This window comes from Oratosquilla oratoria, chromosome 4 (genome assembly GCF_046742065.1).
Source record: "Oratosquilla oratoria isolate Oo_2021 chromosome 4, ASM4674206v1, whole genome shotgun sequence".
NCBI classification, from domain to species: domain Eukaryota; kingdom Metazoa; phylum Arthropoda; class Malacostraca; order Stomatopoda; family Squillidae; genus Oratosquilla; species Oratosquilla oratoria.
In genome coordinates this window covers 27,430,427-27,444,393 of record NC_134780.1, presented here as the reverse complement: position 1 = coordinate 27,444,393, position 13,967 = coordinate 27,430,427, and the positions used below count along the sequence as shown (strand labels likewise).

General features: G+C 40.7%; 1 protein-coding gene across 1 annotated transcript in view; it reads left to right on the top strand.

Moving 5' to 3' along the window:
• The window catches only part of LOC143024708 (uncharacterized), a 34,249-nt gene extending 22,372 nt beyond the window's left edge, over positions 1–11,877 (top strand). Inside the window, exons 2-4 of the mRNA XM_076183757.1 lie at positions 8,946–9,473; positions 10,451–10,649; positions 10,764–11,877. Of these exons, the coding sequence (XP_076039872.1) occupies positions 8,946–9,473; positions 10,451–10,649; positions 10,764–10,872 (836 nt within the window). The 3' untranslated portion in view covers positions 10,873–11,877. The remainder of the gene's footprint in view (positions 1–8,945; positions 9,474–10,450; positions 10,650–10,763) is intronic.
• Positions 11,878–13,967: the final 2,090 nt, after the last annotated feature.

Genomic DNA, 13,967 nt, shown 5'->3' with positions numbered 1-13,967 from the left:
TATATATATAATGCACATACATGCAATACATATATACATACATATGTACATTTAATGGTATGCATGTATATATTATGTATATATATATATATATATACATATATATATATATATATATGTGTGTGTGTGTGTGTGTGTGTGTGTGTGTACATACATGCAATACATATATACACACCTATGTACATATAATGTTATGCATGTATATATATATATATATATATATATATATATAATGCACATACATGCAATACATATATACATACATATGTACATATAATAGTATCCATATATATATTGTATATATATATATATATATATATATATACATATATATATATATAAATATATGTATATATATATATATACGTATATGTATATGCCCATGCATACATATATGCATTCATGCATACAGACATGATACATACATACTTGTACGTACAATATACATACATACCGTACACACAGACACTGTAAGAAGGGGCGTTCACATGAACCAAATGAGTCATCGTATTGTGACAATGTAGCCTTTGATCAGTTACTCGCTCAGCGTGGTGGTTAAGCATGATAGCTTTCGTCAGAAATTGGGCATTTAAGACCATGTGACGTCACGGGCTGACTCTCTAGCTCTCGATAAATAGGCACACAGATAATTCAAATAGTAACTAAAGAAATATAAGATAAATAAGCAAATGAATAAAAAACCTAAATAAATAGGTGGATAGGTACACAAATAGACAAATAAATGGGTGAGTAAACACGATTAAAATAAATAATCATTTTATCTCTTATCTCTTCTGTTTTATTCTCATTTGTACAACGCATATTAAAAGACCCAAACCTTGTGGGTTCTTTTTTGAAAACTCTTCCCAGACACTCTTTTGTCTTGACTTCTCGTAAAAATGTACCCGTTAGGGTTACTTACTCAGAGCAGGGTGCCCAGTCCCATCACTTCGTCCCGTTTTAGCCGCTTTTACGACCCGAATAGGAAGAATCTGTGGCAGTGTTCTTTCTCCCCTCTACCACAAGGGAAACAGGTGAAAATGGAAATATATATATATACAAAGAAATGGTGCAGTACAGTATCAAGAGGATGGGGGAAGACAGCAGAAAGGAGGGACAGTCGCAGTATAACACATATAAAGTCAATATTCAAATTAATAGATAGATAATTAGATAAAGCTAATTGGGTGGATAAAGAAGAATAAGTACATCATAAGTAGACAAACAAATAAAGCGAATTGGGTAGATGAAGAAGAATAAGTACATCCAACAGGAAAAGTTTTTGTGCATCAGTAATGTTGTCTGGAGCGGGGAATTCCTCGCCCCAGCTAGTCGTCGTGGGGGAACACAACGGATCTGCATGTAGCTTATAGTTTCTCTTGTTTTACTTTACAGTTTACCTAACTTTAGTTATTCTGTTTATTTATATATCTGTTACTATTTATATCTATTTTACAAAGGATTACAAAGGCGGAACATGCCGACAAGAGACCTTTTGGTCCATAACTAGGTCGGATGCGAAAAAAATATATAATAATGAATAGAAATATAATAATATAAACAATAATGAATAAAACAAAATACTATCATTATGATTCTTATCTATATTTTTATTTTTTCTCAGTTGTGAACTGCTTTGTGAGGGGGCTAGACATGCTAGCCTTTATTAGAGAATTAAGTGACTGGAGACCGTATAATACCCGTACATTCGCCTCGCGTTGATTCTCTAGCGGACTCGAACCCCCTTCTATCTCTGGCTCTTGTCCTCCAGAGGCTGGCGCCCGGGCCCACTCCGTCATCCGATCAGTTTGTGGTCAGCAGTGACGTCATTTCTTTGGTCATCCACTTATTCTCCTCAGTCTTGAATCCATCCAATTGTCCATCCATTCGTACTTCATCCGTATGAAGAAGCGATTATTTTTTCCAGATTCAAAACCCCTGCCAAAGTAGTTAAAAAATGAATGAAGAAACAAAATAATCATCAGCATTGTTGTTGTTATTATTATTATCATTATTATTATTATTATTATTATTATTATTATTATTATTATTATTATTATTATTATTATTATTATTATTATTATTATTATCATTATTATTATTATTACTATTACTATTACTATTATTATTATTATTATTATTATTATCATTATTATTACTATTATTATTATTATGATCACGTGATTAGGTATTTGACTGATCTGAAGGATTTGATCAGGATCTTCAGCTTTCTTTCGATCTTTCTCTTGATCCACTTGCATCACCTGTACGGTGGCTTTCCTTTTCTATGGACACACCGTCCCCGTTACACCGTATCCCACCGTTACACAGTATCCAACCGTTACACCGTATCCCATCGTGACACAGTATCCAACCGTTACGCCATATCCAACCGTTACACCGAATCCCACCGTTACACAGTGTCCAACCGTTACACCATATCCCACCGTTACACCGTATCCAACCGTTACACAGTATCCACCCGTTACCCACTATCCAATAGTTACACATTATCCAACCGTTATATAGTATCCAACCGTTACACCGTATCCCACCGTTACACAATATCCAACCGTTACACAGTATTCCACCGTTACGCAATATCCAACCGTTACACAGTATCCCACCGTTACACCGTATCCAACCGTTACACAGTATCCAGCCGTTACACCAGTGATTTCAAGGCAAACGAAACTGCTTCGAGGATGTGCAGTTGTGTTTCTGCGCGAACGAAGTATTTTGCAGAAAATACGAAAAGAAACGTCCGCCTGAATGATTCCTTGAGTGAAGAGGATATTACCATTGTCATGTTGCCGATAGACCTTGAAGGCTCTATCTCTCTCTTCCTCTCCCACCCTCTCTCTCTCTCTCTCTCTCTCTCTCTCGCTCAATATCAGAGTAAAGAATCGTCTAGATCAGGGTTTCTCAACCTTTTTAGCCATATCGCCCCCTTTTTCAATTGAAAAAAAAAGGATCGCCCCCCCTTAATTGGAAAATAATAATAAAAATTATTGCAACAATGATAAACAACTAATTTAAAAAGTTTTGCTCACGTTGTGTTTTAATGAGATCCTTGGGCCCAGCTGGTGTTTCGCTGCTACGTCTTTTATATTAGGCTTAAAATTTGTCAGAAGCAATAACCGTGACGTTTTTCGCCCCCCCTGAGCTCAAAAATCGCCCTCTGGGGGACGATATCGCCCCCGTTGAGAATGACTGGTCTAGATGGTCCTTACACGTACCATCTGTCGAAGAAGGAGTGTCGTGGTCGATCGAGTGGGAGTCCTTGGACCAGGTGGGGAGTCAGAAGCCGTCAGGATAATCCTTAAGACAAGGGGGGGGGGGTTCAACCATGACCACTCCCCTACGGAGCAGAGTCACCCACCACATATAATGAGAGGCCTATCTCCTTCCTTCAATCTCCCCTTGACCACCTCCTCGGTGCCATCTTTCCCTTAAAGACAGAGGCGCTGGCTATTGCTGACAGAATACCAATTTCCCTTCTTTCGTCAGCTAAGGGCGGTGTTGTAGTCCATGCTGACGATGCCTGACACGGTTGGGGGGGGGGCTCCCTCCGACCCCCTTCGCGAAATGTCAGGGAACGTTAGGGAGCGAGTCATCCTCGCCTTGCAAGGGGATCACCGTTACCCATCTCCCTAGGTCGAACAAGATCCCGATCTCAGGATCCTCAAGTTGGTGACAGACTTCGTGGACCTTTGATCCAGTTCGGAAGGGCGGGGAGTGGCTGGGGGGAGGGGGGTGACCTAGGACTCGAAAGGGGGTTCTCGGTCGACCGAGACCCCGGTTCGAGTCCTAGGTCTGCCCCCTTAGGCGGAATGAATTTCCGCAGAGACTGGAGGGACGTCACCGCGTTGAAGAGGTAAAAGCCTCTAGTCCATGTTCTTTGTCAAACTGGTTACGGGTTCTCCCGCTTGGTCGAAGTCCGAGGCTTCCACGAAGTGGGTTCTTGGCCTTGTCCTCTTAAGGACGATAAATACTCGTCACCGTCTTGATTTTATCTCTTCTCTTTTTAATGTCATAATGTGGTATAGAAAAATCTACAATATTTTTCAATCAGTAAAATTCAAATTCTGATGACGGCACATCGTAACTATATACATACGCAACCAAAATCAGTTGAACACGTGATTCATAAATGCACAGATCACCACGTTGAAAATAAAAGATAGGAAAATCAAGCGCTTTCGGCTATATTGACATTCTCAAGGTACAAAGTGTATATATATATATATATATATATATATATATATATATATATGTATATATGTGTGTGTGTGTGTATGTGTGTGTGTGTGTGTGTGTGTGTGTGTGTGTGTGTGTGCTCGCATGATTCAGCACAGTCTTGAATCACGTGCTAGACACGTTTACGTATTCCGTGAGAGAAGTTTGCAACACTACCGATTGGAACTCTCCGTTCGCCGGATGCGACAACTTTGAATTCAGGTTGGCAACAACAATTTTCTTTTTATTCTCTTCTTTGTCTTCAGGATCTTGTTTGCATGGCACCCTGGTGGTGAGCATGACTCATAAATCAGTCATGAATATCATTAAGGGACGGGGGAGGGAGGGAGGGGGGAGGGGGTAGGGTTACATTTCGGTATGTTGCATGACTCGTTGTAAACTCCCCGTATCCGGTCCTCTGCCTCCTCCTCCTCCTCCTCCTCCTCCTTTTCTTCGTCTTCCTCCTGATGTCCTCCATTGATGAGGTGCAGTGCATTACAGTCACATTTCAAGGTTCACACGTATTTAGTATGCATGGTATATTTAAGTAAAGAATTAATTTACACACACACACACACGTGTATGTATGTATATATATATATATATATATATATATATATATATATATATATATCTATATATATAGTGTGTGTGTGTGTGCGCGGGTGTGAGTGTATATATATATGGACTATATATATATATATATATATATATATATATGTGCATATATGTGTATATATATAATATATATATATATACATATATATATATATATATATATATATAATATACATACATATATATTCGAGAAATTCGCTATTGGACAGCGACATATGTATATATACATATATATATATATATACTGTAATATACATACATATACATATATATATATATATATTACATATATATACGCATATATACATATACATATATATATTACATATATATACGCATATATACATATACATATATATATATATATATTTCCCTATCCCACTTTGAAAACGGCATAGAAGCCTTACCCACTTACACAACCTTAAAACACCCACACAAGACTACTATGCACGTACTCATAAAAACCTTGATACTAACACAAAGATTATAGTAAAAAGGATTACAGAATAATAACATGGCAACTCTACATGCGCGCACATATGTCCAGCCAGTCGGCCGGCGATTGAGAATATTACCATACAAGAGCAATATTGTACACAGTATCTTTTAAGATACAAATATTTGAGCACGGCTTGCGTACCATCATATGGTAATTGTGTTACCCCCAACACAACAAGTTGGAAGACAATCTGGTTACCCTACATAAAATAAACTAAAATAAGTACATAGACAAAAAAGAAATATACTTGAAACAATTTGGCAAGATGCGCCCCGATCCTCCCGTTCACGGCTACATGACCTGAGGGCAAGGGATTAATAAAAGATGCCGCTGATCTGACCATGTTTGACCTACTGGGTGTGTCAAACTGGTCCACAGCTGGGCGATAAAAGGGGTGTGTGTGTGAAAACTGCGTGCTGGCCGACAACTTGCGAACATCACTACAAAGAAAGCACGTGAACTTTGGGATACGTGACAACACTCACTCACACACACACACACACACACACACACACACACACACACACACACACACACACACACACACACACACACACACATATATATATATATATATATATATATATATATATATAACACTTATATATACATACATAAGTACCAGACTACAGGAACACCAAAGGGCAGCAAACAGAAAGGACCAGAGTTCGGCAGTGTACAAACACACTGAACTGCATCAACACGAGTTCGACTGGCAGGGCGCAAAGGTTCTATACAGGGACAACAGAAAAGGGAGCAGACTGTTCTTGGAGGCGTGGGCCACTAACGAGGACAGCATAAACAGGTCCATAACACTCAACCCCTTATACGCATGAGCAAGGAACAGGTGGAGAAGTATCATGGACAACGACGGGGAGTAAATGGCTTTCCCCACATTCTCTCCCCCCCCCATCCCTCCGCCACCACACACTGGAAAAAGTGCGAAACGTCAGAGTGGAGAGTGATGAGGTTATTGTCTCTTTCAATGTGAAGTCCATGTTCACGTCTTTACCGCAGGAACTCGTGAAACGGGCGGTGTTGTCCGCGATGGAGGAAACACGGGGCTACCTGGACAATGAAAAACTTTCCACCAGTGAATTGATGAGGTTGGTGAATTTATGCCTAGACTCAACCTTTTTTAATTACAGAGACACGGTGTACCACCAGAGAATTGGGACCCCCATGGGCTCGCCAATTTCGGTAATCCTGGCTGAGATCACCATGCAGCGGTTCGAGAATGAGATTTTGTCCGCTGCACCAACATCATTGAAGCTGTGGACGATGTGTTCGCAATCCTGAAGGACAGAGATGGGTTCCTGGAACAGCTCAATAGGAGGCATGAGGCTATCCAATTCGAGATGGAGAAGGAGACAGAAGGCGAGCTACCGTTCCTGGACGTAATGATGAAACGCGTAGGTGACATTTTGGTCACTAGCCTGTACAGGAAGGCAACGCATACCGACCGATTGCTGGATTTCGGTTGTGATCACCCGATCTGCCACACGAAGAGTGTGGTGAAAACGTTGTGGAACAGGGCGGAGAGGGTCTGCTCCACAGAGGCGTCGCTGAAAGAGGAAAGAAGCAAGTTGAGGAGGGTATTCCGGGCTAACGTCTACCCGAATCAAGTAGTGAAAAGGTGGACGGCGCCGCAAAGAAAAATAGACCGGGGCGAGACACAAACAGCCACAACCAAGGTAACGGTCCCTTACGTGAGGGGTGTTTCAGAGGTCGCAGCGAGGATATTGAATAAAAATGGTGTTACCATCACGCACAGACCCAGCAACACGCTACATGGAGCTGTCACCCGGGTCAAGGATAAGGTGATCAAATTGAACCAGCCCAGGGTGGTGTACAACGTCAGTTGCTCTGATTGCACAGCGCGCTATGTGAGTGTAACAGGAAAACAGGCTAGTACAAGACTACAAGAGCACCAAAGGTCAGTAAATAGAAAAGACCAGAGTTCGGCGGTGTACAAACATACTGAACAACATCAACACGAGTTCGACTGGCAGGCCGCAAAGGTACTCTACAACAACAGCAGAAAAGGAGGCAAACTGTTCTTGGAGGCGTGGGTCACTAACGAAGACAGCATAAATAGGTTCATAACACTCAACCCCATATATGCAAGGGCGAGAGAGAGGTGGAAAGGTATCACGAACAATGGCGGGGGGTAAATGTCCTCCCCCCGTCTCTCTCCCCTCCACCACCACGCACTCTCGCCCGGCGCAGTTTACCGCGTCCCCTTCTCTCCTCCCCCCTCCACCACCATACGCTCTCGCCCGGCGCAGGTTGCCGCGTCCCTCCTGTGGGCACGGCGACTCGTATATTTAGGCCATGTGATTTCTGTATTCCACTGTATCCTCTGAGGACGAGTCCCGGACAGGACTCGAAACGTCGGGAATAAATTACCTACTTCTGAGTCTGGTGTTTTCTACGTTTCCACCATTGTGGTTCCCGCACTCCAGCTTTTTTTCGTAAATATATATATATATATATATATGTATATATATATATGTATATATATATATATGTATATATATATATATATATATATATATATATATATATATATATATATATATATAGATATATACATTGTATCATTTTCGCCCTTCACTCTAGCTGCCGCCACGCGATTCAACTCATCTCCTAGGGGTCTTGTCAGTAGCCTGAGCCCGGGGTGGGGTTCGGGGAAATCACGGGACGCTAGCCAGAGAAACGTATACGAAGACCAATGCTAACGTCCACCGGAAGCGGAGCTCTGTCTATGGTGGCATTGAAGTCACCACTGGCTAGAAAGACGAAAGCTTCAGAAGAGTCTCTCGATCTGTTGAGTATCATCCGGGTCTGGGGGTACAACTGCTTTCCCGAAAGAATGTGTTATTATCATTGTTATCATATATATATATATATATATATATATATATATATATATATATATATATACTATATATATATATATATATATATATATGTATATATTCTATTCAATAGTCGAAACTGGAGACACAAGTGTGATTATATCTGTATATCTAAATGGCAATTTTGTTCCAAGAAAAAGTAATAAGATAAATTAGAAGATAAATGATTGATAAGAAATACACAAATAAATAGGTATATATGTGTATATATATATATATATATATATATATATATATATATATACATATATATATATATATGTTGGTGAAGGTGGGTGAGGAAGACATGAATCAGAATCCAAGTTTATTTCTGACTAGTTTCGCACAAATAGGCTTCTTCTGAAGAAGCCTATTTGTGCGAAACTAGTCAGAAATAAACTTGGACTCTGATTTATGTCTTCCTCACCCACCTTCACCAACCTGTCACAATGCCTCAATATTATATATATATATAGGTATATATATACATATATATATATATATATATATATATATATATATATATATAAAGTGTATGTTAATTACCCACGTTCGACCACCCTGTGGTGCTTGTTGTGACAGATGGTCTTCTTTCGCTTGCATCGATTTCATTCCGTTAAGCCTTAACTATTAAGGCCTCATGTGACCTGACGGCTTGCTTGACATATATCTCCTCTTGGGCTTTGCAGGATCCGACAGTGGACTCGGCCTCGAGATGTACCAGCGTGGAGGCGGCGGCCGAGGCGAAGGAGGAGGAGGAGGTGGAGGAGGAGGAGGAGGAGGCGGCGGAGGGGGCTTCATTAACGATGACCTCTTCCTTTACCCGGAGTCCCTGGACTCCTACTCCTGCGGCGCTCCTCTCAACGACTCGTCCTCCTACCAGCAGCAGCAACCCCAGCAACAGCAACAACAACAGCATCATCAACAACAACAACAACAATACCAACAACAGCTCTACCACACGCCCACCTTAGAATCCGACATGACCTCGCCCTACCACCGCCTGGGCGAGGGCACGTGCGGACCCTCCGGTGGTGTGGAGTATGGTGGAGGAGGCGGCGGCGATCTGGTGGGCGGAGGAGGAGTGGGAGGAGGACCTGCTCCTATGGGCGTCGGGGACGTGGGTTCGAGCCCGGCCGGAGGTCCTGTGGCGCCTATGAACCCGGAGGAGGACCCCGCTCTTCGGAAGATCTCGTCGGACGCCAAAAGGAACAGACGTGAGTATTACCATAGACCGGGGTTGGGTCCTCGTGTCGCCTCGGGGACGTCCCCAACTGTGTCGCTATGTGGGGCGCTTTACTGGTTTTCTTTTGACCAAAGACAAATGACTTTTATACAGCTGTGGCCCTCAGCTGCATAAAATCGTTTGTCTTAATCTAGGACAAAATTTAGAATGTGCCATTGCCAATAAACGTTTTAAAAAAATATAATAAATAATTATGAAAAAGTCCAGTTTTTATACTCATTTTTGTTGATGAATTTGTGCCAAAAGTACTTCTACATGGGTTTTGATGTGTGAAATGCATAAAATATTTAGATTAACGTTTTGTCAACTTGTCTGATTTAATAAAGTTGTACGTTTGTACTTTCAATACAAACTAGTAGACGTAATCTATTCAGAATAGACGTTTAGTGACATTCTTAGTTTAGACGAGGTGCTGGCAAGTACAATGTGTGTGCACTACATATACATGCATTTCCCCCCTTTTTTTTTAGTCAGTATGGAGATAGGTTAAATGGTCTTCCATTTAGTTGATCCTTCGTAACCACAGTTCCCAACCGCAGGGTCTTGAGGTCCCTGGGAGTCCCTAGCGGCTTCCCATGAAGGTCGCTAGACGAAAAACCAGAAAAAGTTACTGGGTACCAGACGATTTCATTCTGTGTTGAAGTGGCCTTCGGGAAGCATAGGAACATTGTCCCATAAGTTGGGGGGGGGGGTCATTTGCGAGTCAACAGGTGAAGCTTAGAGTCTTCTTGCTTGTAGGTCCTTCATTTAGGGAGTACTGTTGTCTAGTGTCCCGGAGGTAATTTCAAACACTTAACAACATCGTTAAGCACCAACTAACGACTACTCTCTATATGTCTGTGGACCTCTCTTGGAAGCTCCTATGGACCTCTGGGGACTCCAGGACCCGAGACTTGGAACCTATGGGACCCGTTTGTAATGTTCCTTCTCTTTCTCTTGGACCTACAGTTCGGGGACCCACCATATGGGAGTTTCTCTTCCGGCTGTTGGAAGAGCCGTCCAACTCGAGCCAGATCAAGTGGGAGGACAAGGACGGCGGCGTCTTCAGGCTGGTCAACCCGAGCGCCATCGCCCAACGGTGGGGAAGCCGGCAGCGCGCCGGCAACAGTGAGGGCGTCATCTACGACAATTTCGCCAGGGGAATCAGGTACAGGACGCAGGAGAAAGAGAGAAAGGATTCTGTTCCTCATTGTAACATGATCAGTGTGTTGTCGTTTACGTGTCGCTACGGAAGCTGATGCCCTGTGATGACCTTTTCCAGATACCATTACCACACCGGATTCCTGGAACCCATCAGGGAGCGCCACCTGGTGTACAAGTTCAGCCAGAAAGCCCTGGACAAGTGGAGAGGAGCGACGGGGCCCTACTGATGGCGCTGACGAAGGAGGTGAGGGGAGCCGAGCGATGGCGGGACCCTGCGGTAGAAGACGGCGACTTTGAAGGAAAAGGGACCAGTTCCTAATGAAGATGATGAGGAGGAGGGCAGCTTCCCGAAGTCGGAGGGAAACCTCCACAACGGGCAAGTGGCGCTCCGGAGGTGCAGAAGAAATACCTAAAGGGAGACGACAGCCCAGAGAATATTATTACTTAAGGATACACTAGTGTGGGGGTTGGGGATGGAGTGTAAGCCCGCCAGGAGAGACGGCGGTGAGTGGGGGCAGATATTCAAATGAGGATTAGGGTGGTGTGATTCCTCGAGAGCCAGTCTCTTCCTCGACGTGTCGGAGGTGACATTCGAGAACCCAACGTTGAGTTCGAGGGACTCTTCTTCAGGAGGACGTTAGTGCCCTGTGCCAGACCCATGCTGAGACTCGTAGGAGAAACCCTGTGCTATTGGTGGACGGGGAGCCCCAACGTGTTACAATACTGTCGCCTGATTGGCCCTCCGACCGTTGTCTCAGAGACGGGCTCACTTCGATAGTCACGAAGTTACTTCGATGAGGATTTCTTGTTGATTGAAATGAACCTTGGAATGAAGGTGTTTTAGCAATGACAATTCTGAAATAACTTACACATACACCATGACATGCAAGATGTCTGTACAGTATTTCATTTATGAAAAAAAAAAAATGACAATATAAATCAGGATTAGAAAAACAGAAATGTCTTGACCAAGTCAACAGAATATTTTGTTAGATTCTGTACAGATTTGTATGCAAGATGTTTCAGGAATATTATTCTTACTCTTGAGCAAAACTGTATATGCATAATTATTCAGTACTTATGTAGATATTTGCAGATTAGAGTATATGTTAGTGACAGTAACAGCACATTGATAATATGAAAATTATCATATTTGTATTTGATATTCAAGTTACTATTAAGTATTTTGCCCAGTATGTATTCAAACATGTTTATTTGCATATACATATATGTGTATATATATATTTATATATATATATATATATATATATATATACATATATATATATATATATATATATTATATATATATATATATATATATATGCCTTTGTATTTTGGTTACCTCCCTTGTAAGGGAGAAAAAGCCATTGGTATGTATGTATAAATTTATACATATATATGTATACACAAATATATGTGTGTATATATATGATTATATATATATATATATATATATATATATATATATATATATATATATATATATATATTTATATATATATATATATATATATATATATATATATATATATATATATATATATTATATATATATATATATATATATATATATATATGATATTCTTACCCGCTGCTAATATCAATCATTCATTTCTGTCAGTTCACAATCCTTTTTTGTTCTCTCCACATTTTACTGTTCACAAATGTTCAATTTCCTTAAATCTCTGATCTTCTTCCATTCCTATTTGCTTATCACTTCTGCATTCCAGGGCTTCATCACTTCCATTTGTTGATCATCTTTTTTTCCCTCCTGGCCTGAGGAAAGGTCTTCTGTATGTGGCTTTTCAATTTAGCATTTATTTTGGTCTTTTTTTCTGGAGCCATTCTTTGTGTTTGCCAATACCATCTTAGCATATTTTGGTCTGTCATTTCTAGAAATATTGATTATATCTTCAAGGGTCATCAATTTTGTAGTTTGGTGGGTATGTGTCTGGCTTTGCTCAGTGGGTACAGCACTACCACATTCTTCTTAAGGTTATTCATTTCCTCAACTCTTTCTAGTTTTCTAGTTCTTGGCAGTTTCTGATATTTAATTTTGACCCAGGGAAGTAGTCAAAACAAGCAGCCTGTTTCAACTACCTGTTTCGTATTCTTATATTTAACTATTTAAAATTATGTTTAATATTCTTGTCACTTCTCTTTTATTTATATTCATTTTCATTCCATTTTCATTCATTTCTCTATTCCACTTTCCTGCAACATCATCACCATTTTCAAGTGTTAAGCTGTTGCTTCTTCCATTTATTTCTTTCATGCATCTGTCATAAATATATAATATGAATGCAAGTGGAAAAAAAACAACAACACTATTTCCGCTTCCATTTCAGCTTCTTACCAACTTTTATCCTTCATCTCTTATTTTCATTTATTGTGTCAATATTGTTATTATACAGCATATGTACATGTGTAATGAGTATATGAGCTATAAGCTCTTATTAGGAAGGGTGATAGCTATTGATCATGAGCCCAGCACATGATCCCACACCAGGTTGAATCTCACACACACAAACACACACACACACACACACACACACACACACACACACACACAAATGCTTGCACATGCAATATACTGTACATATGCGTGTGTGAATATCGGGACCAAAAGATTGCATCCGGCCTAGTTATGGACCAAAAGGTCTGTCGGTAAGCTCTTGCTTTGTAAGCCTTTGTACAACATGTTTTCACCAAGAAGATAACCTATTCCCATATGACTTCCCCACACCAAACCCAGGGCACAACATGAAAGCTCTCACTTCTTCAGAGGACCTAACATGAACAGCCAAGCATTACAACAACCAAATAGCAGCCAAAAAATGCACAAATTTACCTCATTAAGCTGGAACTATGGCTGAAAGAAAAAATAATATTGCATCCCCTTGGATGTTCAGATCAGTTATTGCTAACTAATTACTACCATGAGCCAGAGAAGCACCCAACAGTCAAATGAAATGGGCATGCTCTTCCACTGGATGAAAACCCCTCATCTCTTGGATCTCATATTCAATTCACACATGGCCTTCAATCCACACATGGATGACCTGCCAGTACAGATGGACAAGAAACCAAATCTACCAAGAACAGTGGCAGGCACAGGATTTGGAAAGCAGAAAGTAACCATTATTACTGTATATAGATAGTTTCTAAGACCTATACATAACTACACATCAAAAGTATAGTAGTCAATAATTGTGAAATCAAACAGTCATCCTACAAATGACACAAAAATAAAGCCTTAAGAAAAATAACTGGCTGCACTACAACAACATCAAAAGAACATATACATTCAGAAATAAAA